The following is a 22,121-nucleotide window of genomic DNA, read 5'->3' as shown; positions in this document are numbered from 1 at the left end:
AATTCACCTAGCCTAAGTTTGATCAATTAAGAAAACGAAGCCAATAGTTGTGTTTATTCAATAGAATTGGGTTTCCAACTTTCCATCATGTAAAAAGCCCAGTAGAAATAAAAATGCATCCTATCTAATATATATATATATATATATATATATATATATATATATATATATATATATATATATATACCCCCTATTTTCACAAATGTAAGTAAAATAAATAGGTGCGTTGTTTTTGTGTTACAAATGTAATTTTGATTTTTTTTTAATTTATGGAAGTGTATCCATATAATTAAATAAGATGCGTCATATAATATTATAAAATGTATTATTGGCAAACTAGTCTATCTATGTGTTATTATGTCTTTGATCCATTCTCTATTGGGATCTGCAAGATGATACTCTTGAGCTATGTTCCATATGCTGATAATAATAATAAATTGGAAAATCAATTACTTTTGCCAAATTTTAATTTCAAATTTCTTTTTATTTTTCATTGTTTGGACTTTGGAGTGAAATGTAATTATGCTAATTTTCCTGTGTCACCCTCCAATTATAGGCTTGATAATATCTCTTCCATCAATGTTTTCTTGTTTAATTTTTATAAACAGTTAAAAATCATGTGCACGCACATAAATTTTTACGATTAATCGTTGTGATTTGAGATAGATCACACCAAAGATTTGTTACTATGATATATTAACTAATAAAATTAAATGATTTAAATGGAGTGTGAAATGTTTAGTATAGTCAGAATATATATTTTTAAAAATAATTTAAAAACCTTAAATTCCTAATATTTGTTGTTTTTTGGTTTTCTGAGCATAACATATATGTTGCTTGAAAACATAATAAATGGGAAATAAAGGGGGATGGATATTTAGTACGGTCCACTCCCCTTGGAATCTCAATTAAGAAGAAGTGTGATGGCATTTATGATATTAGTATCCGAAACCAGGGGCTTTGTTGAATCACGTCGCATGGAGACTAGGAAAGGTGTATTCAATCTAAATTTTTAATGATTTTTATGGAATTTTAAAATATAAAGTTATTAAATCTAAATTTTTAATGACTCTATATATGTTTAGTGGTATTCAACATGGATTTTGGTAGAGTTTTAAAAAGTCATGTGGTATTCAAACTTGACTTTTTAAAACTTTCCATAAGTCAAGAGGTATCCAAAAAAATCCATAGATTTTCAAGGATTCTTATTTTATTATTCATGTACAAACCTTGAAGCTTTATGTACAATTACAGAAAATCTAAAATATCTTTCCACCTATACCAAAGATTTTGATGGACTTTCTTTTTTGAAAAATACTCTATCTCTCTTCTATCTCAAGCCATCTCTAAGGTTTTTCACTCTCTTAAACAAATTTATTCTATTAAAAGGCATGATTGGTCACTCTTGAATTTATTATATTGCCAATATTTATGTGTAAAAATATTGTTCATTAATATGTTGAATTGACATAAAGAATTGAAATTTTGATTTCAATAAATTGGATAGTTCATTTGTCGTTTTTCACAAATTAAATTTATTTAACTTTTAAGTAAGTAAAATTCATTTACATTTTCATAAATAAATAAAAAATTTAAAATTGAATAGGTTATACAAGTCCAATAATTATTTAAAAGAAATTAATAAAAAAATAAATAACAATTATAAAAGTTTACAAAAGTTTACAAAAATCTACAAAAATCTTGAAAAAAAGTCTATAAAAGTCTCTGAAATATGTTTTACCATTCCATTAGATTCTATAAAAGTCAATCAAAATCCATCAACTCCACAAAAGTCCACCTTTTAAAAAAATCATTAAAAATTATTAAAAATTTAGATTGAATGCATCTCAAGAAGAGTCCACGATGCACGTGACCGCGTCCACTAATAGGCACGGTTAATGAGATCCTACCCATGTGGGCATTGTCTCCGTGAGAGGATGATGGCCAAGATTTTGCCAAACATACAATTTCAAAAAAAAAAAGTGGGTCCTACATATGCATGAACAAATCTTGACCATCCATCCTATCATGGGGGCAATTCCCGCATAGGTAGGATGAAATAAACCAATAGGCACGGCCAAATCATTAAAACCACCACGCGCTTTGTTATTTTATTAAGTGCTACGCGCTAGGACTGCCTACGTAAACCTAAGCCCACGGTACGCAGGTTGAGCAAAAGTCTTATATTACAGTATTTATATTTCAAATATATGTTCTCATTTTTACCGTTCAATATTGTTTTTTTTTGTTTGTTTATTACTAAGGTATTTCTATTAACTAAGTATTGAAAAATAATTAAATAAGAATGAAATAAAAAGTTTGTTCGTAAATTTTATTTTCTAATTATTTTGTATGAAATAAAAAAAAACTTATATTTACATACATTCAGTTACATTTAAATCTATTTAAAACAAATTGTCAATTATCAACATAACTTTTGTATGATTTGTTTTCATAACTTGTATAATGAATGATTATTGGCATACACTTCGCGTATGAAGATGAAATCTTAGCATAAAATATTATTTTACCTCCATTGGAGTTGCCATCCAGCCTTGAGGCCAAATCAGAATTTCTGCGCCGGTTGAGAGATTGTCGGGCCATACTTCAGGCTAATGTGAATTATTCACGCGCGGGAAGCCGATAGCTGTGTCGTAATTGAAATAGAGCCAAAGGCCAAGGTTAAGTTAAATCAGCGACACAAGGATTGTGCACTGGAAATGGACTTCCGGAGGTGTTATTTGTAAGGAGTTTTTTGTGTGACGATTTTACGGACTTTTATTAACGAGATGTTTCAATTTTACCAATATTTATAATAAAAATAATAATTTTATCGTAAAAAACAACATATTTAGATGAGCGATCCATATAGAATATATGTACCATAAAATTGACATGTGAGACCGTCTCACATGAATTTTGTGTTTGTCAACTGGTTGACACAGTTTCACCATGCTATAAATTACCCACATTGGTGTTGCTTATTGGATTAATTAATTGCCAAGGTTGAAGTAAAAAGCTATCAATTTAGCGGAAACATGGAATAAATAATAATTAAGATGCGTGGTCAAAGGTTACGTTGGAAATGGAGAATGGGAGGGTGGGTTTTGATCGATAGTTGCACTTGCACCATAAAATGAAACAACAAAAAGAACAGCCATTTGGGTTTGGACAAGAGCATATTTTCAATAATAAAAAAGCACTTTTTCCAGCAGAAGAAAAGATGAATGGGGGAAAGTTGGGTTTGTGTAGGGGTGAGCAAGATTTCGGTTAAACCGAAACCGACCGAACCGAGTCAATTTGGAAATTCGGTTCGGTTACTTCGGAAATTCGGTTTTCAAATTAAAAAAAATCGGTTATATCGGTTAATTCGGTTTGATTACGGTTTTCAAAATTTTGAAATCGGTTAACCGAATTAACCGATATAATAAATATTATTATTTAATATTTTTTTTATTTTTCAATTTTTATAAATATTTTAATTTTTAATTTTAAAATCGATATAGTATGTATTAATTGTGTTCAAATAAAACTTATACATTTGGAATGTGTGTGATTTTATGTTTTTATGCATTTGTGTAAGACAAAAACTTGTATGAGACGGTTTCACGGGTCGTAATTGTGAGACGGATCTCTTATTTGGGTCATCCATGAAAATGTATTACTTTTTATGTTAAGAGTATTACTTTTTTTTGTGAATATGAGTGAGGTTGACCCGTCTCACGGATTAAGATCCGTGAGACGGTCTCACATGAGACTCACTCTTTGTGTAAAGTGTAGTGTTAAAAAAAAATTACATATATAATTAAAGTTAAATCACAATTTTTTTTTTAAATTAATCGGTTAATTCGGTCACCGACCGAATTAACCGATTTTAATTCGGTTCTGTTTTTCATCGGTTATGAAAATTAATTCGGTCGGTTCGGTTATGACTAAATATTTCGATTCGGTTCGGTTATGGTTAATTCGGTTCGGTCGGTAACCGAATTAACCGAATACTCACCCTAGGTTTGTGATGGGATTTTGGAAAGTGATACTTGGGTTTTTTGGATTAGTTAGGTGGTGAGTCAATTGCACTCCCACATGCAAGTGATTAGGTGGTCCACATTCAGCAGTTGGGTCACTTTCATGTTTCATGTAGGATTTATGCCCATGATAAGTCCTATTAGAAGGATTGCAAATTAGAAAAAGAGCTATTACCAATCGGGCCTACGGAACCATCATTAAACTTTTTTCCAGTTTTATTTAAATAAATAATTTAAAGAATTCCACTGAGTTGTTTCTTTAAGAGGGACCTAAAAGTTTTAATTTAGCTTCGTTCATTCTCGGTTTCTTTCAGAGAATGTATAATTTGTAGGTTTCAATAGTTAGAAACAAATTTAATTCCACTCGTTTCCATAAGTTAAGATTTCCAAATCTACATCAAAGATCCGATGCTGCGATTTGGTCGCACTTCACTCGAAATGGAGTGAAGAAAAGAAACGTGTATGGATTTTGAAATTGAAGTATGCGAGACACAAAATTAGGGGGAATTCAAGTGGCAATATCAGGAAGACTCTCTGTTACATGGAGAGGCAAAAGATTTATAATATCATCCGATGTTCTAATCTAATTTTACGAGTTACGACTTCATTCGTCCGTGTGTTATCCCCAACTGAAAAAATCAATGTCCCAGAAGTGACTTTTCCCAACTACAGAACTACTTTATATAATTTCGTATCATCTCATCCATCATTCTCGAAAACCTTATAGTATTTATTAAGAAATTGGTTAAAAACCTACAACAATCAAAATTCCCAAAGAAAGCACGGATTGCCACCATAAAATGTACATCTTTTTAGTAACTATATATTACCATAAAAAATTCACGTGTCGAATACGGATGAACCCGAGCTAGTCAAATTCTAAAACTACTTTACCTGGAACGAGCCTCTTATCTTTGGCCTCGTGAGCTTCTCTCACCTGTTTCATTGAAAAGGTCTTGTCAACGGGTACTTTCAGTTTTCCCGCTTCAGATAGCCGACGAATTTCGCGCAAACCTTCAGGATCGGTCCTCATGTAATTCCACCAATATTCTGTACAAGACAATAATGATGAGTTGACATTTAAGCATCGTTACTGAATATTTAGGGGGGGCCGAACCAATTTTTGTGCTATCTGATCAAGACAAATGCATGAATAACCTTTTTGCTAATTTCAAAATACTAGAGCCTTCAGGCACGAAAAAGTTGCAAGGAAAACCAAATCAATATCCGTGGTGATAACCAAATAAAATACAATCAGTTTGCTTAACAATGCAAAAGGTCTAAGAAGTCAGCATACAAATAAGAAGAACGAGATTGAGGTAACATCTATTTGCACAATTCAAGACTAATTAATAGTTCCAGCGGAATCGCACGTTCGTGACTTCCATACAATAACAATCATCTCTTTGTAGTGTCAGCATATCCCGATCATTAGAAAAGCTTCTTATTTCATACTGATATAAAAATGCAGAGTCAAATTCATACTGTAACATCTATTTGCACAATTCAAGACAAAATTAGAAAATCGCACGTTCCGGGAGAAGACATGCAATGGTGCTTCTCTTTCAATTTTGGCATTCATGTAAATTTTAACCATGAATAGACTAGAAGGTCAATGCTCGGCTCACCGATTCCATGTGAATATCGATATTGGACTTGCTTCATCAACAATATTGCTGTTGACATAGGAAGGCCAACTGCTAGTCCATACCTATCAGTCAAGGATGCAGTCTCTCCCTGGTGAAGACAACCAAAACCATGCGTAATTGTATGTACCATGGAAATTATGGATCTAAGTTGCTTCTGGGAAAAAGCCACGTTGCCTCATCATATACCTGCAATGTCATGTAATGCCCCCCTCTCTTCAAAAGATTTATGCCAATTCTTTCTGTCTCAGTTACGCCAATGGTATCCAATACGGCATCAAAATAACCATTTATTGATGCTTCATAGTCCTGCAAATTTGACGCATGTAACAAGTTTACATATTAAAATATTTTAAAACGAGTAAAACTGAGGAATTATGACAGATTTAACCACATCATTACCTCAGTAGCATAGTCAACAGCTTGTTCGGCACCTGCTGCCAAGATACGAGCAATACATTCACCCCCACATGTGGTAGAAACATGACATCCAACAGCCACTGCAAGCTGAATTGCAGAAAATCCTACAGCTCCGCCTCCACCCACCACTAGCAATCTTTGTCTGTGACAATCCAGTTAACAGATCGAATTCAGAAAGTACAGATATACAAATGTAATTGGACACAGTTATTTTATTTCTTACAATCTAATGTCAAGGTACCCGCCCTCAATTGTGCACCCTAATTGTGCCCGCAATGGATCATTTTAAACTCCTCAAGATCATAAATTATCTCCTAGATGTCAATCGTAATAAACCTTATGATTTGTATAAGTATAATAATTGTTCTAAAAGGCGGCGTCTAGGCGCTTGGCGGTCGTCCACTGCCCTATTTTTAGAAATGCCCAACAAGAGGCGACAAAAGCAAGTCGACTGAATTTTGGTCGATGCAACTTTAGGAAAGTACTTGCAGACTGCAGCATTCTTTCAGGCTTTGAGCTAGTTTTTTGTTTGACTATACTTCACTAACAAAAATGCTATTTCCCAATTCCCATTACGCTTGAAATGTTGTACAAGCACATGAAGGAAAATTGACCCCAGCAATATAATTTAATCATCAGCTGTAAATACCCTTGCTTAATCCTTGCTGTACATCTCAGTGCACGCCAGGCAGTCAAGGCAGCAAAAGGGATGGCACTTGCTTCCTATTAAAGACAAATACATGTGTCATGCTCCAGTGTAACAGCATCTACTTGGGACGAAAAAAAAGACAGATAAATGGACTATCCGCTGCCAGAGAATTGCAAAATACAACTATAAGCAGAAACAAAAATGCAGGACATAAAAATCAGCGTTTAAAATAGCGCTCTATAGTGTATTCTGGAGTGCGAGTGCTACATACCGCTCGTTCCTTCGCGTTTTACACGAATAACACACGATATTGCACAAATAGCGTGTGCTATAGCCCTATTTGGGCCAAATATTAAAGGCCCACAAATTGGCAGATTTGAGCCAAAAATTAAATTTCAGAGCCGACTTCAGACTTCCCAAGCGAAGAACTCGGCCTCCAAGTATTCAAAGCCGAAGTTGGAACCCTAGATCCGATCCGGTTATTTAGATTGACTTATTTTGGCATGTAAAGATGAATTATTATGGTTTTATGACTGATTATCTCATTTATTTACTTAAGTATATTTCTATATTTTAAAATCAAATCATTAACATGTACGAATAGCTTACGCTGCGTAAATGTGCTTTTTAAAGCACTGATAAAAAAAATGCAATGTTTGGTCATCACTAATTAGTAAAGCTCAAAAAGGAAAGGACAACAGTGGTAGGTTGATTGTCCCACAAATCTGAAAAACAGAATTATATGCAGAAAAAGAAATGCAGGTATAACAAATTTGCATATTAGTAAAGCTCAAAAGAGAGAGACAATAGCTATAGGTTGATTGTCCCTGCATATAACTGTAGGCAACCTACCACATGTGAAATTGATTCTGGCTTCACGGTAAGTTGGTCTTCTGCAAGAATTGCATAGTCAGCATAAGTACCCCTCACTGCTGTAGGATGAAGAGCACCAAAAACTTCCTGTCCTACACTGAGTGAGTGTACAGAACTTCCCAAAGCTGCAACTTCACCACTAATATCACGTCCTAAGATTATTGGCAAAAGTGGTTCAAACAGCGAACGACCATAGCCTGATCTCATCTGTAAATAATCAAATTCTACATAATATCAATAATCAATCCTTTCAATCATTCTGATACAAAATTAGCTAGTTAGATAAACCAATTTCAAATAAGATCCAGATAGTTCACAGCTCCAAATACCCTATCTGTTGATTTTTCTCACGAGGGAGCTAAATTTATATTCCAAAACTACTGAAAAACAAATAACAACCAAATAATCACAAATACAAGCTTAGCAGTCCTTGCTATTTTCCTAAACATATAAAGTATAGAAATAGTTTAATTTTTCTACCAGATCATTGAACACATTTACATTAGCTTATATATCCTCTAGAAGAGGAAAACTTTTATTCCACGATCCTACATTTGATACTTGTCTACATAAATTACGAACGTTAATTCATTCATACCCAACCGCAAATCTAAAAATTCTATCGCAAAACAGTGAATAAAAATTCGGACTCAAAAATAAGAACGAGCCATAAATTTGGAAACTAACTCTGGTATCGAGCGGATTGACCGAGACGGCTCGAGTCCGAACGAGGACCTCATTAGGCTTGAGTTCAGGTAGATTCACATTTTCTCGGACCTCCAACACCTCTGGTCCACCGAAACGCGGCAATAGGACCGCTCTACAGCTCGCCATCACACTCCTACGTAACTCAAATGAATTGTGCGATCCATTTCGAATCGCCACTACGGTTCTACTCCGCAGCAACCACCGCATGAGTGATCATACAAATCGACTGGTATGCGGTCGCTACGAAATTAATAGCTAAATTTTGATATTTTAACCGCCAAAATCGAGATTGGAAACATTTTTTCCTTGAACAGAAGTTGGATGAAAGGATTTGCAAAATGGAGAGAGGTGCCGACGTGTATGTGATGTCATCCGCACAAGGGTTTAAGAACATCCATCTGTTGCACGATTTTTAAAAGCGTTTGCTTATTTCTGCTTCCCTTTTTTCTGATTCTGTATAATACATCATACATGGATAGAATTTAGGAGGTCTTAATTTAATTTAATTTTTACTAAATTTAGACATCAAAGTAAAATAAAAGAATATATATCGATGTATTTAAAATTATAATCGCAAAAAAACTATTTATCATTAAAATAGAAAAATTATTTATCATTAAAATAGACAGTTTGTAGGATTTCATTGATTAAATCCACATCATCAAATTTCAAGCATTTGAAACATTATAAAATAAATATAGTCAATAATAACGCTAATTCTCAATCCTTCAAATCATACACTGAACCACTAGTTTTTTTGTAGTTCTCTTTGCAAGAACAATTACAGTGAAAATTAAAACTCATCAAACAATTTCAAATTCGATTTTCATTTCGAAACTTCATCTTACCAAATAAATCTTACGTTGCCAAACTACGCTAAATATCAAACAACGATCATAAGTTTGAATCAACCAGGATTGTCAACTACTATTTAGCACCATAAAGAACAAGAACGTTGGTAGATAAACACTCGTTAAGGTATAATGTTACATTAAACAGGTACAGCAAAGGATTCGTACTAGTTTTGCAAACATATACACACACATAGTTGTTTAAAGATACAATTACTTGGACTGTTATCCATCAAACGAGCTCTGTGAGTGGAATGGCAAGTCACCCTCATAGTGCTAAAAAACATTTTCTGGAGCTGTAAACTCCTATATCCTCTATGCATCTTCGTCCTCGAGGTTATTGACACGTTCACATTCATCGATCCACTCACTATATCTGTTGTCAGAATTTTGTGCTTTAGAATGCGGAAAGAGGAAAATAAACCACGCATGAAGTTGCTAGGGAAGTATTTATATGTTACTTACATGTCTATTGGTTCTGTCAAAGCTGCAAACAATTCAAAGCATAAAGTTAATTCGAATCTTGGATAGAGAGGTTGAAGACCTGGCGTGATTGCCAAACAAACATAAAATGATAAAATAATTCGAGGGACAGGCCACGAGAGAAATTGGTAAACAAGGGTTTTCCATGGACCTTAGCCACATGTATACTCGATTTCCAAATGCATTAAAAACTAATTGGTTAAAAAGCTTAGAATTTCCGTAACTATTTGTGTGCTTAGCAAATTGATTTTCTTAGAAAGAGGTAATAAATTGCATACCTGTTACAGTGGTGCTAAAGCTCTCTTGGCAAATCTGGCATGAGGCCTCACCAATCAAGTTCTTCATATCACTGAAACATAAAACAATGATTTCATAAATCAGAGCTTACAGATTCAAATAAAATTTGAGATCGCTTTTGTGCAACTAACACATTTCTGTATTTTAAGCAGCTTGACATACAAGGTCGAACCTCAAACCTCTTACGATCCATGAATCAAACTACACACAAATTTGAGAGGCACAAATTTTCTCTAACTAATCACCAACCAAAACGAACTCAAACTCAATATAGAGACCAGAGTTTAAAATCAGAATGATGAGGCTGGAAAGTGAAAAGGGGAGAAAGTTCATAAACCACTTACATGCGGCACTCGACACTTGTGCCATGATTGCAGAAGGGACAGCTGAAAACTGTGTCAAGTTTGTCCATTCTCTTCTTTGGAGGTGGCTTTGCCTTGGACTTCCTCTTACCCATGTTTCAGTTAAACGATGCACCTTTCAAACTAGATATTGACGAAAAAGTGTTAGCATCACTTGGGGATCATCAAGTACACATGCATACAATAACAGGACATAAAGTACGGGTTTCTATATATATTTCAGAGCATTAGGTAGGTTATGAGAACTTCAAACGAAATTTTCACGATATACCAACTTTTGAGTTCAATCGGGAAAATATCGCGGTAATTCATGTTTATAATTCTTTTTGCAGACAAAAAACAATGAGTTATTCAATACTAATAGATAAAATATTGTTTCATTTGCATCCTTTTTAACGAAATTCTGGGATACCTTTGAAATTTCGGTTCAGTAGGCTGGGAAACCCCAAATTTCGAGATTTCATTAGAAATTTCTAACAATGACTTAAACATAATCTACCAATGATGGAGACAAAAATATCCCATATCAATCACTGTTAACTGGAAAAAAAATCCTCATAGTTTCACTACAAATGCTTAATAGATGGGCTTTCCAACAATTTTCATATGATGATCATCTAGCAGTAAAAAAGTGAAGTTATCCAATATAAGTCGGTCTGGCCTACCAACCAAACGATGATAAGCGCAAACATACAGCAATTATTTCCAATACGTTGACTCTTCTCTAAAAAATTCGAACCTGAATGCTTTGATTATTAGCCAATAACTTATGAACCCAGGATAACAGTTTTCATCCAACAATCTGCAGCCTAATCAACCAACCAGAAACATAATTGACCAAATTTGAAAACCCTAAATCATTAATAAAATCCAAAGGCAGAAGATTTTCGGGCGATGTTCGATGTCGTACATAGAATGGAAGCAATTAAAAGTTCTAACTAAATCGAAGACACCCTAAAACTTTAAAAAAAAATCAGAAGCTAATTAACCCTAGCGATCAATAACAATTAAGATCAACGCATAATAAACACACGCAAAATAGAAAACTAAAGTACGCAGATAGAAACCCTAACGGCAATCAACTATACAAAAACATAGAGAACGCTGAAGGAAGGATCAAGAAAATCACCTTCGAATCTCTGTCCCCGAAAGATTTCGCAAGCTACAACTGTAATAACGTTAAGAAAAAAAAATGGCGTTACGTATATATAGGCCCGTGAAGGTTGTCATTTAATTACAAAATAACCCCTCGTGGAACAGGTTGACGAAGACGGGTGTCGAGTATAGCTTTGACGGAATTACGATTTGCATTATTCACATCGGGTTTCGTTTTTAAGAATATTCAAATAACGTGAAAGAAACCTAATAAATAAATAAAGTGAAAGAAACAAATAAATGAGTTGTATTTTTCAGCTTTTTCCTACTGATAGAGATTCTATTAAAGTTTTTTTATATATAGATTTTTTATATACTAATATTTCACTCGTATTATATACATATTTTATTTTATATAATTATTTATTAAATATTATTTAATATGAAAATACGAATTGATTTTTAAAATCCAAATAAACGAAATCAAAAAAAATTAAAAAACTAACCGTTGAAAAAGTATTATCAAAGACCGAATACTTGAAGTCTCGCGGCCTTTTTCGCGCATCCGATATGCAAAAAATGATCTTGTACTCATATGGAAGTAGACTTCAGATGAAGTGATAATCTGACCTTAAAGCTATGTTTGGTGTGTAGGATATGATAACTAAAGGATTAGTAATTAGAGTGATTAAAAAATGAGAGATGATGATAAATAATATAGTGAGATAAAATATATGATATTTGGTATGATTTTAAAATTATGGATTAATTTTGTGTATTATCTTGAAATGACCAAAACATCCTCACAATGTGTATATAATCACCTTACCTAAATATAATAAACATAAACAAAAAATAAATAAATAATAGAAAATAAAATAATAATAATAATAAACAAATAAATAATTTTAAAAAATATTTGATTAATTCTTATTATTTTTAATATTATTTTATTACCTATTCATTAAATATCATTCATTATTATTTTTTTTCTTGTTAATATTTATTATATAATTATTTCTTATTGCTTATAATGATTTGTTGATTTTATGTTGATTATTTCTTATTATTTTGTTACTAATTTATTTTTATTGTACTAACTATTCTTCTTCCGACTCGTAACTGTTATTATTTATCAAAAATTTATTTATTATTATTTATTAATAATTTTTTTTATTATACAAATCCTGATATTAATAATAAAAATTCATTTTCTTTATTTTTTAAAATTCTTTTTTTATACAATAATTATTCTCGTTATAATTAATAATATATATTATTTTAATCAATAATTTAATTTTAGTTTCATCGTTAATTATAATTATAATTATAATTAATCAGTAATTTTATTATTCAATAATTTCTTATTAATTTAATTAATTTTTTATCATTATTTATTTTTTATTATTGATATTAATTTGTATCTTCTCGTTTATTATTTTTATTATTATTATTTTGCATCTTATTATTTATTTATTTTTTTTATTATTATTAAACATATAAATAACGGGTTATTTAAACCTCGATATAGAAATAAAATTAATAACCGAATATATTAATGAATTTAACATGAATAAAAGTTAAAATTTAATGAAATATTCATTTTAAAAAATTAATTAAATCAATTTTTCGATGATTGAAAATTTATAAATAAAATTGAGGTAATATTAACGAATTCTTATCATATATATTATTAAATCATATGTATAAATTTAGTTCATACTTGTTGTTAAAGGGTAAAATAAGAATTATATATTATTGTCCTCGGGTTCTATAAAGAATCACTTGGACAAGATGTGATAGTTAATCTCCCATGTAATATGTACAGTGCGGGCCATACACGAGTCATGTGATAGCCCACAAGATAATTAAGAGTACTAATACTTATACCAAACATGTGATGAGGAGTGATTACTCATCAATAACTCTTTTATCAATGACCGACGAATTCGATTGAGATTAATTCTAGCAAGCGGACTAGGTCAAGTTATAGTAGATGGACGAACAATCCAATTATCGATCCCACAGAGACTATTATTTAATTACTAAGATTCGATTATTTTATTTAATTTAGGCAAACAATAACGAGCGATTTGATTATTATTTCAATTACGTAAAATTTAAACTAATTTATGCTCATTAAATGACTAAATCAAATATCCGAGATGCTTGGAACTTGGGGATTTTCAAATTTAAATAAAATGACCGGGAACACACGATGGTAACAAACTCTGATTAAAATCATGCACTAGAATTAAATGATCACAGATTATTCAATATCACGATGCAATTCTCCAAGTTAATTATAGATCTATTTCTAGAATTTATAATCTTATTTTCATTTACAGTCCAATTATTTCTAATTGAATTTAATTAAATAAAAACGCATTTATCAACAATAGAATTACAGCTGTCGCCTAAAAATCGCACACTGAAACCGAATACTATTTCTAGTCGGTTTAACCGTGTGTTGATTAATATTTCTGAAGCTAAATTTGATCTATTCCCTTTCGAGTCAAGATCAACCAACAAACATGCAAATAATTGGCCAGATTAAAAGCACACAAATTACGCAAATATTAATCAATAACATAGAATAATTTTATAAATCAAATACTCCAACGAATAAACAACAATCAATCGTTTGTCCCAATCGCGGTCCCGATCACAAAAGAAACTACTCCATAAATTCAAAACTAGAAACAAATCTATCAATTGAATTCATGTCTAAAAATAGTGAAAATGAAAGGGAAGAGAAAATTTCAATGATGGTGTGCGGTTCTTGCGTGTTAAGCGCCTCTCTTTCTCTCGATTTTCTCCCAAGCCGTTGACGTCTTTCAGATTCGGAAATTTCTCCCCTTTTTCTCTAGAAGTCGGCCGCCTCTTCAGAATTCAACAACCCCCAATTGTTTGGTCTGTTTTTCCTTTTATTCCTTCCCCAAAATCACGAGCAAATCTTCGCAAATCTGATCTCAAAATCATGTACACGGACCCCGTGTATGAATCCGGATTGGGGTACGTGTGAGTTCGATTAATTTATTTTCCCGGGAGTCATCGGACACGGACCCCGTGTAGGGGTTCGGATTCAGGTCCGTGTCTTTGCGCAACTTTTCATTCTTGGATGCTGTTGGGTACGGACCCCGTGTAGGCCTCCGGGTTGGGGTCCGTGTCTTCTCGTGAATATTCTTCCATGGGATTTTAGGACACGGACCCTTACCCGGGGTCCGTGTATAGGTCCGAGTGTTCTCATTGTGATCTTCTCCTATTATTCCGGGTTTTTCTGACATGTCATTGCGATGTTTGACTCTTCTTTCTTTTCTTTGGCTTTTTAACATCTTTTGGTCAAACCTGCAAATGGTAATAATAACACAAATTTAGCGCAAAACTCGGAATAACAATGCCAGATAAGCACGAATACGACAAAATAAAATCCCTAAAATGCTATATAATTCGTGCTTATCAATCACCCACACCAAACATACCCTAAGTATACAAATTTGAGGAGAGTAACCGTGATTTAAACTTGAATCTATTCTCCCTCTCATCGACGTGAAACAAAACATTTATTATATTATATAATCATATGATTTCACAAAAGTGTGCAATACTCTATCAGTTGTTCTTCGCATGTGTTTTATAGATAAGAAAGATGATCGATCGAGTAGGTACTAATATCTAACACTAAAACACATATTGGACCAATGTTTTTTTATCGGATTAGGTTATGCTTGAATCGTTTGCAGAGAATCCGAAAAATTATAAACATTCGAAAAACATTGGTCGATACAAAAATTCATCCTAACCGTATAGATACAAGCTCCGTTGCATACACCAAATAGATTACTTTGGATTTTAAGATTTATAATTTCGACATAACCTCAAATCATATCAGCACATTGCACCACAAAATCACATATGTAAGTTGGTTCATCTATATCCTAATATTCTACAAGTGAAAAAAGCACATAAATTATAACAATACCAATTGATGGCATTGATTATTCCACTATTCCGAAAATTCATTGTGACAACTGACATGATGAATTTTATAAAAATGACAAAAAAAAATATTCTAAAAAATTACACATTATGTTTAATAATTAATTACAATTCATAGTAAAAATCTAGAATGATAAAATATACATACATACAATTACAACAACTAAAAATGAAGAACCAAAAACTATACCTAAAATTTGATCGACGACCAAACCATCATCATCACAAACGAAAAGAAAACTCAGCTGTGTCGAGAATGTGTCACTTATAACGGATTTGATCCGACTCGATTCGACTCATAAAATTTAAAAATTTTATAGACAAAATGAAAAAGAAAACCAAGAAAAACCCCTGGTCCAAGATGGAGGTGGCATATTGGGAATATTTCATCCTACTTTATGGGATACTGTTTCCATGAGAAGATCAAAAGCCCAAATTTAACCACACACCAAGATCCACCGATTTCTTTAAAATCAACTGTCTAGATCCTCGAACTTACCGGCATATTGACCCGCCTTCAGGCCTTTGAATGCAAAAAAAAAAAGCTTATTAAATAACATCCCAACCCCTCAACTCCCAATTAAAAGTGGAAGCATAATTTTCGATTTACTCACCGCTCCAATTTCAAGGAAACACAAGGCTGTAAAAAGATCACCACCTCCTGGCTTCACACCACTTTAATTCTCTTTACGATTCCCACCTTCTTTTTCAACTATGGCCTTTGCCTTTAAAACCTTTTCAATTCCATTTTACTGTACTACGCTTAGTCCATACACTTTGTGACATTTCTTCATGGGTTACCTTTCATGCAACGCGGAGTCCGCCATCGCCACCTGCGATTCGTATAACTGGGAATTGTTAACCAAAAGGCCCATCAAAGATCATGGTACAAGGCCTTTCAAGATTCTTGAATTTGATTTTTCTGTTCTTCACTCCGCCACCGATGGCTTCTCACCTGGGAATTTACTAGGGAAAGGCAGCCATGGAGCCGTGTATAAAGCGCGAATCCATCAGATAAAAGCTGTCGCTGCCGTCAAAAGGACCAAACAAACGCACAACTCCGCCTTTGGAAATAGTAATAGTACCACTGATACAGAGCTGGAGATTCTGTCTAGAATATATCACCCCCGGCTGGTGAACTTGCTCGGATTTTCTAGTGATCCGAATCAACGTAAAATGATCGTAGTAGAGTACATGCCGAATGGGTCCTTGTACGATTTGCTCCACCGCTCGGGTAAACCACCGGGGTGGGTTAAGAGAACCCGCTTCGCTTTGCAGGTTGCAAGGGCGGTTCAGTTTCTACACGCATCAAATCCGCCGATCATTCACAGGGATATCAAATCGTCCAACATTTTGATCGACGCGAACTTCAGTTCCCGGCTCAGCGACTTCGGTCTGTCTCTGAGAGGACACGAGGAGGACGTTAAGGTGAAGTGCGCTCCCCCCGCGGGGACGTTGGGATACCTAGACCCGGAGTATCTCGCCCCTGGCGATCTCAGCACCAAGTCGGATGTATTCAGCTTCGGAATCTTAATGCTCGAGATCATCACCGGTCGGAATGCAATCGACGTGAATTACAGCCCTCCGTCGGTTGAAAACTGGGCTGTTCCGGCGATAAAAGTAGGTGACTTCACCGGAATTTGTGACCTAAGAATCGGGCCTCCGCGAGACTGGGAAGCTCTCAGACGGATGGCGGTGTTGGCGGCGAGATGCGTGAGGTCCACGGCGGGGAAGCGGCCAGGAATGGCGGAGGTGGTGGAGTGTTTGAAGATCGTACACCAGAAAATGAAGGCACGTTCTCCAATCTGTGTTAAGCTGGGGTATCTCGTGGGGGAGGATACTCCCGCGGGTAAATATGAGCCGTTGGATGAGAGCATGGAGATGGCCAGTAACTGTAGAACAGGGAGCAGGAGAAACTGGAAAAAATCCAGTGTTTCGGGTGCACAACTCAGGCATTATGCGATTGGTGATCGAGTCGAGAGGTCAAAGTCAATTGGAACAGCAAGTGAGGTTAAATATCTACCGCCCGATGAGAGCGATGATCACATAATTGGGAGGAGGGTGCGATTGAGTGTGAAGATCCTCACGGTGAGGTTGAGTAAGTCGACATCAGTGGGGATTTTGCAGGGCAAGAAGTTGGTCAGAAACAACAATGGAACCACCGGACAGAGCAGAAACTTGTTGGTCGATTCAGAAGAATAGATATATTCATTTATATAATTTTATGGTTCAAGAATAATTCCATATTCATCATTCACAAATCTTGTTGAAATGGAAATCTAAATTTTTATATATTGTAAATTGATCAAGTTTCAACACCACCACAATTCCAATGCTATTATGTTTTTTAGTAGACTTTTGCTTCGTCGAAAATCTCATCTTTGAATAAAAGCTGATATGTGTGCCTAACTTTGAAAAGTAACATTACTATGCAAATAAAGTTTCGTACTAATTTATTTAGTATGATGAAAGCAAAATTTGAAAACGAAAAAAACAATAAGGATGGGCATGAGGGCGACCAAAGTTTTATCACATCGGGCGTTGGATACAGCTTGCCAAAACGATTGTCATCCCATAAATTGATTGGAATGTCCTTGAACTTAGTTCCCAATTTAACCATATTGCGCCCGAACTCGAATTTATATTATTATGTTATATCAGAAGAGTGCCTAACCCGAGATATAAAGTCTTTAGGCAAGATGTGAAGTTATTTGTTATCTTGCAATCAAGGCATCATAAAAAGACAAGCGCGCATGAAATATTCAAGCATCGAAGGTTTTAACCAAGACAAGCCACCGAATCGTGAAAGAAAAATTATCTAAAATTGACTACAAAGAAAAGGATTGACGCGCATGAAAATTTTCTAAAACTGACCAGCCCCAATGGAAGGTAAAACCAAACCAAAAGCAATACAAAGTTTTCTTGACTAATCTCAGTTGTTGGTGTGAATGAATAATTCAAAGCATACAGCATGATGAATTATCAAAAAAAATTACCGATATAAATTGCCTAAAGAAGTCGGGAAAACCCGTCCAGTCAGTTTAGGCATCTTGTTTGTGCACTTCAGCAGCATACGGTTGCAGCCAATGGTCCAAAGCCTTACCATTTCCACACTCGCCATAAAACTTGCATTGCACACCTGGAAACACAATACTAGATTACAACATAAAGCTTTTGAAGAAGCTAGGGAGTCCACTTTCTACAGTTTTCTGTTTCTTTTTATATTTCCGTTTTTTCTGTTTTTCCTTGAGCCGAGAGAAATTCTTGATACTCCTTTCCCTTTGTTTACGGCAATTTTTTGATGAAATAACATAGCAGCCCTTTCATCTTCTACCTGCAGAGTGGGTCCGTGGATATAAGCCAAAACGATTAGATGTATGGATTAACACTACATCCATCCAGAAGATATAATGCTTGTTTGTTTTTAATATCATTTCGGGAAAAAAAAAAGTTCTAATGGTATTAAAAAAATTGTTGAACGTAGCTAATGTATATAATGATAAGAGATACATTAAAAATGAAAGAAGAAATAATACAAAATATAGACAATTCACGGTATGTTAGGGAACGGGTAAAGTATTTATTTTGAAGCATATCCAACAAGCGGATCAATTGATTTTCTGACTTGTTTCGATAATTTTTCAAATTCAACACGAAACCAGCAAGGTGCACTTGGGCTCGCCGCCAAGATATTTTCCACGGCCAAGCTGCCAAGAAAAGGTGGACCGTAATATCAAACTCCAGAATGATACAACTTGATTGATCGATACACTAAACTTGCATTCGAGTCAATTAGCTTAAAGGTGAGTATAAACAATTCAATAAATTGTTTTCTAGTACGCCATAAGGTGGCACAGAAAATATTAATAGGAAAAAACTCACAGGGCAGTGCGCGCCATTTTGAATGTCAGCAACGAGAAACTGCATCGCTAGATTCTTCAGGGAGCGACTCCGTCCTTCCCTGATTCATCAAGCAAAATCTAATATGGGCGATACCAGAAAAGATACTCCGCTGTAGTTAAGTTAACAGGTCAGCAAAGATGTACTTTAGAAAGGGTGCAGATTCTGATATGTCTCTTGTATCCTTCTTTGGATGACTGAACAGCAATGCCTACACACAAAATTCCATCCACACTTAAAACATCAATTTTCAAAACAAAAAAATGTATTCTGCAACTTTCATATTATGAACAACTTTGAGATCACTGCTCAATGCATGCCCAACAAGGATCCTCCCCTTCGATCAACTCTGCGACCTTCCTCTGAACCATGATGAAATTTTTTGCTGGAAGTTGAAATAAAAGATGATAAAATAATACACAATGAAGCAAAAAAAATTACAAGGTAGCAGAACAAGAAAGTAAAAGAAAAACAGAAAGAGGGCCAAAAAACAAGCTAAAAATCAATAAGCTCTAAAAAAAACCATAACTTGTTAAGCATTGTTAGGGAGAATAAAAGATGAAATTTTTGTATCTTCAGCATGGCCTCCAAATTCCCATCAATCGCTGACATACTACTCATGAAAACTCAAAAGGAAACGTGAAATAGCTAAAAATTACAAAACTTTATGATTTAACTTCATGCTTTTACTAAATATCTTATACGAACGACGATGCATGATCGCAAAAATAACCACCTATGTTGAGAAGGGTGTGCAAAAACATCAGGATTAACAGTCCCAACCTTTCCTCAAGTCATGTGGTCGAATTCCACTAATTTGTGTGCGGAAATCAACTACATAATCCACTGGGTGAACATACTTCCCCATTGTTTACCTGCAATACACTGACGTAGGATTTAAAAATGAATAAATATATGTATGAACTACTACTGCCATTCTATGGTGCCAGGTTTTAGATTTCATGATGGGGGTTGACTCTGGAGGCTCGTTTGAGAGAACCTCACAATCTCGTAATACTAGTTATTATTAATTTTCGGAATCAAAGCTGCCCTTTTATTCCAGATATTCTCATATTTATACAGAGTTTATTCCTATCCTTTCCTTCAGCTAATTCTGGAAAGGGTCATCAATTATTTCTTAATTATTCTAATTTTTTTATTGAAAGGAAAACTGACTAATAATTAGGAGCAACCGTATCATCTATCTATTCTTTTGATTCAGCATCATTCTTGAATTTCCCATGAGTATATTTCGGCTTGGTAGACGCTAATCATATGGGTAGTGTCATCGTCCACTCAATGCATGACACATGTGTTGAGTGATTAATTATGACCACTGATCCATACATCATGGTTGAATGAGTGTTATGATTTATCCACTCAGCACACATGTCATATGTTGAGTGAATAAAGGCACTACCTATGTGGGTAGCATGAACAAAACCGTATAGTTCTTGCATGATATTTCCTTATTTTTTTACTGGATCGCCTTCATTTTAGGGTTGCTTCTCAGCTGCTGATTGTGTTGGTTTTGGGTTGAGTGACCTGTGACATCCATCCATGCAACTTGGAAGGGAACACTAAATCCCTAAACAATGATAAACCACAACAATTCTTTTTCTGTTTTTTTTTTGCCACCTAGAAGCTAGTCCTTCGGATCGGACTATCTTCTCGAGCTCATCAAATAATTGCCGGCTATGCGACATGTTCACATCAACATATTTTCAATCAAGTTCGACACAGATTAACTAATTGGTTTCCCATGGAAATGCCATGGGTTGGTGCAACATGAACGTTTGAGTGCTAAAATGAATTCGATCGTGTCAAAACAATGCAATTGGCATCATAAAGGGAACCTGTCTTGTTTCAAAAAAGGTTTTTTGGAATTTTAGACAAGCAAATCTCATGTCGCATCAAATTCATCCACCAACAAGAAAAAGCATACAATTCCCTTCTTTTTTAAAACCAAGATTTAATCAAGGAAGGAACTAACATGCAAACAGATTATGCAGGAATCAAAGGATTGGGGTTTGTAGCATCAGAATCCTCATTCAACCTCTCCTTCCTTTTGCCTATAACCCTGAAAGTTAGAGAATTAAGTAGTTTCCAAAGGTCATAATTAATTCACTGTAAGCCTACAAATACCTACCTAATGTGCTCGCTCCCACATGTATATTTTTCGTATGTCTGGTTAACTGAGTATTGGCGCCAGTGTTTTTCAACTTCTGCAAATCAACATACACGGAAAAAAAAACTAAAACGGAGCAAGAAAATAAATACACAAATATACCAGTATACAGGTGAAGAAAACATTGGAGACAATACCTCAAGTAACTGAGCCCAATTAGGGTTGAGATTTTTGTTAGGGTTTTTATGTTCGCCAACCATTTTCAATTCATCCAGTACTCTACTTTCATCTGGAGACTGGAAGGGGAAAACAAGCGACGAGAAGTATGACAGAACTAGAAACGCACTTTACATTGAACCACAGAAATGCGCTTTTGTAAGAATTGGATCAATTTAAATTTTAGTTCTTTAAATTGAACGAGACGGAGGAGAGAAAGTTGGCCTCCACTCAAACCCAACCCACATTTTCACAAATTTCATTATTTATGATTTATAATATAACATCGTTCTCTAATAAAATTAAAATTTAAAGATACTATAAGATTACATATTATATTATTTGGTTGGACAAAAAAAAAATTGGGAATTTCTGTAAAATATCTTTAAGAGAAAATTGGATTTTCGGTCACATATATTTGTCTATATGCGATTTAATCTTCTATATTGTCAGTTTTTTATATTAGTAT

The 22,121-nt window shown here is 34.2% G+C and overlaps 4 protein-coding genes across 6 annotated transcripts; 1 reads left to right on the top strand and 3 right to left on the bottom strand.

Annotated features, from left to right (window-relative positions):
* Positions 1-4,667: 4,667 nt before the first annotated feature.
* On the bottom strand, positions 4,668-8,735 carry LOC140815215 (uncharacterized). Its single transcript, XM_073174335.1, has 7 exons — positions 8,301-8,735; positions 7,593-7,820; positions 6,741-6,814; positions 6,074-6,233; positions 5,861-5,980; positions 5,654-5,762; positions 4,668-5,075 (listed from the first exon to the last, which is right to left on the bottom strand). The coding sequence occupies exons 1-7, from the start codon at positions 8,526-8,528 to the stop codon at positions 4,894-4,896; spliced, it is 1,101 nt and encodes a 366-aa protein (XP_073030436.1). The 5' UTR covers positions 8,529-8,735; the 3' UTR covers positions 4,668-4,893.
* Positions 8,736-9,265: 530 nt separating this feature from the next.
* On the bottom strand, positions 9,266-11,603 carry LOC140815084 (transcription elongation factor 1 homolog). 3 transcript variants are annotated; one of them, XM_073174192.1, is made up of 6 exons: positions 11,444-11,458; positions 11,054-11,123; positions 10,297-10,437; positions 9,934-10,004; positions 9,638-9,716; positions 9,266-9,548 (listed from the first exon to the last, which is right to left on the bottom strand). In XM_073174192.1, exons 3-6 carry the CDS (start codon positions 10,407-10,409, stop codon positions 9,488-9,490), a joined length of 324 nt encoding a protein of 107 aa, XP_073030293.1. In that variant the 5' UTR covers positions 10,410-10,437; positions 11,054-11,123; positions 11,444-11,458; the 3' UTR covers positions 9,266-9,487. The 3 variants fall into 3 exon arrangements, with proteins under 3 accessions (XP_073030293.1, XP_073030292.1, XP_073030294.1); XM_073174191.1 differs by lacking the exon at positions 11,054-11,123 and having other exon boundaries at positions 11,444-11,603; XM_073174193.1 differs by lacking the exon at positions 11,054-11,123 and having other exon boundaries at positions 9,638-9,659; positions 11,444-11,603.
* A 4,290-nt stretch (positions 11,604-15,893) lies between these two features.
* Positions 15,894-17,759, top strand: LOC140815271 (serine/threonine-protein kinase-like protein At3g51990). Its single transcript, XM_073174397.1, has one exon. It carries the CDS (start codon positions 16,201-16,203, stop codon positions 17,608-17,610), a length of 1,410 nt encoding a protein of 469 aa, XP_073030498.1. The 5' UTR covers positions 15,894-16,200; the 3' UTR covers positions 17,611-17,759.
* Positions 17,760-18,551: 792 nt separating this feature from the next.
* Positions 18,552-21,871, bottom strand: LOC140815141 (RNA exonuclease 4-like). The gene is given in 10 exon segments (XM_073174252.1): positions 18,552-18,701; positions 18,704-18,742; positions 19,291-19,369; positions 19,455-19,519; positions 19,604-19,645; positions 19,647-19,693; positions 20,092-20,183; positions 21,302-21,388; positions 21,458-21,533; positions 21,634-21,871. Coding segments are annotated over 7 exon segments (492 nt in total). The 5' UTR covers positions 20,177-20,183; positions 21,302-21,388; positions 21,458-21,533; positions 21,634-21,871; the 3' UTR covers positions 18,552-18,566.
* Between the last annotated feature and the right edge of the window lie 250 nt (positions 21,872-22,121).

Source organism: Primulina eburnea, chromosome 15 (assembly GCF_022965805.1).
Source record: "Primulina eburnea isolate SZY01 chromosome 15, ASM2296580v1, whole genome shotgun sequence".
Taxonomy (NCBI): domain Eukaryota; kingdom Viridiplantae; phylum Streptophyta; class Magnoliopsida; order Lamiales; family Gesneriaceae; genus Primulina; species Primulina eburnea.
This window is presented reverse-complemented; position numbering and strand designations above follow the sequence as displayed.

Bases quoted from the DNA above. Each gene is read 5' to 3' on its own strand.
- LOC140815215 (XM_073174335.1), bottom strand. From the start codon at position 8,528: ATGCGGTGGTTGCTGCGGAGTAGAACCGTAGTGGCGATTCGAAATGGA. The intron at 7,821-8,300 runs GTTAGTTTCCAA...GATTATTTACAG, and splicing joins TCAATCCGCTCGATACCAGA to ATGAGATCAGGCTATGGTCG. The intron at 5,981-6,073 runs GTAATGATGTGG...TCAAATTTGCAG, and splicing joins CTGTTGACTATGCTACTGAG to GACTATGAAGCATCAATAAA.
- LOC140815084 (XM_073174191.1), bottom strand. From the start codon at position 10,409: ATGGGTAAGAGGAAGTCCAAGGCAAAGCCACCTCCAAAGAAGAGAATG. The intron at 9,717-9,933 runs GTATGCAATTTA...CAATCACGCCAG, and splicing joins CTTTAGCACCACTGTAACAG to GTCTTCAACCTCTCTATCCA. The intron at 9,549-9,637 runs GTAAGTAACATA...TTCTGACAACAG, and splicing joins TTGACAGAACCAATAGACAT to ATATAGTGAGTGGATCGATG.
- LOC140815271 (XM_073174397.1), top strand. From the start codon at position 16,201: ATGGGTTACCTTTCATGCAACGCGGAGTCCGCCATCGCCACCTGCGAT.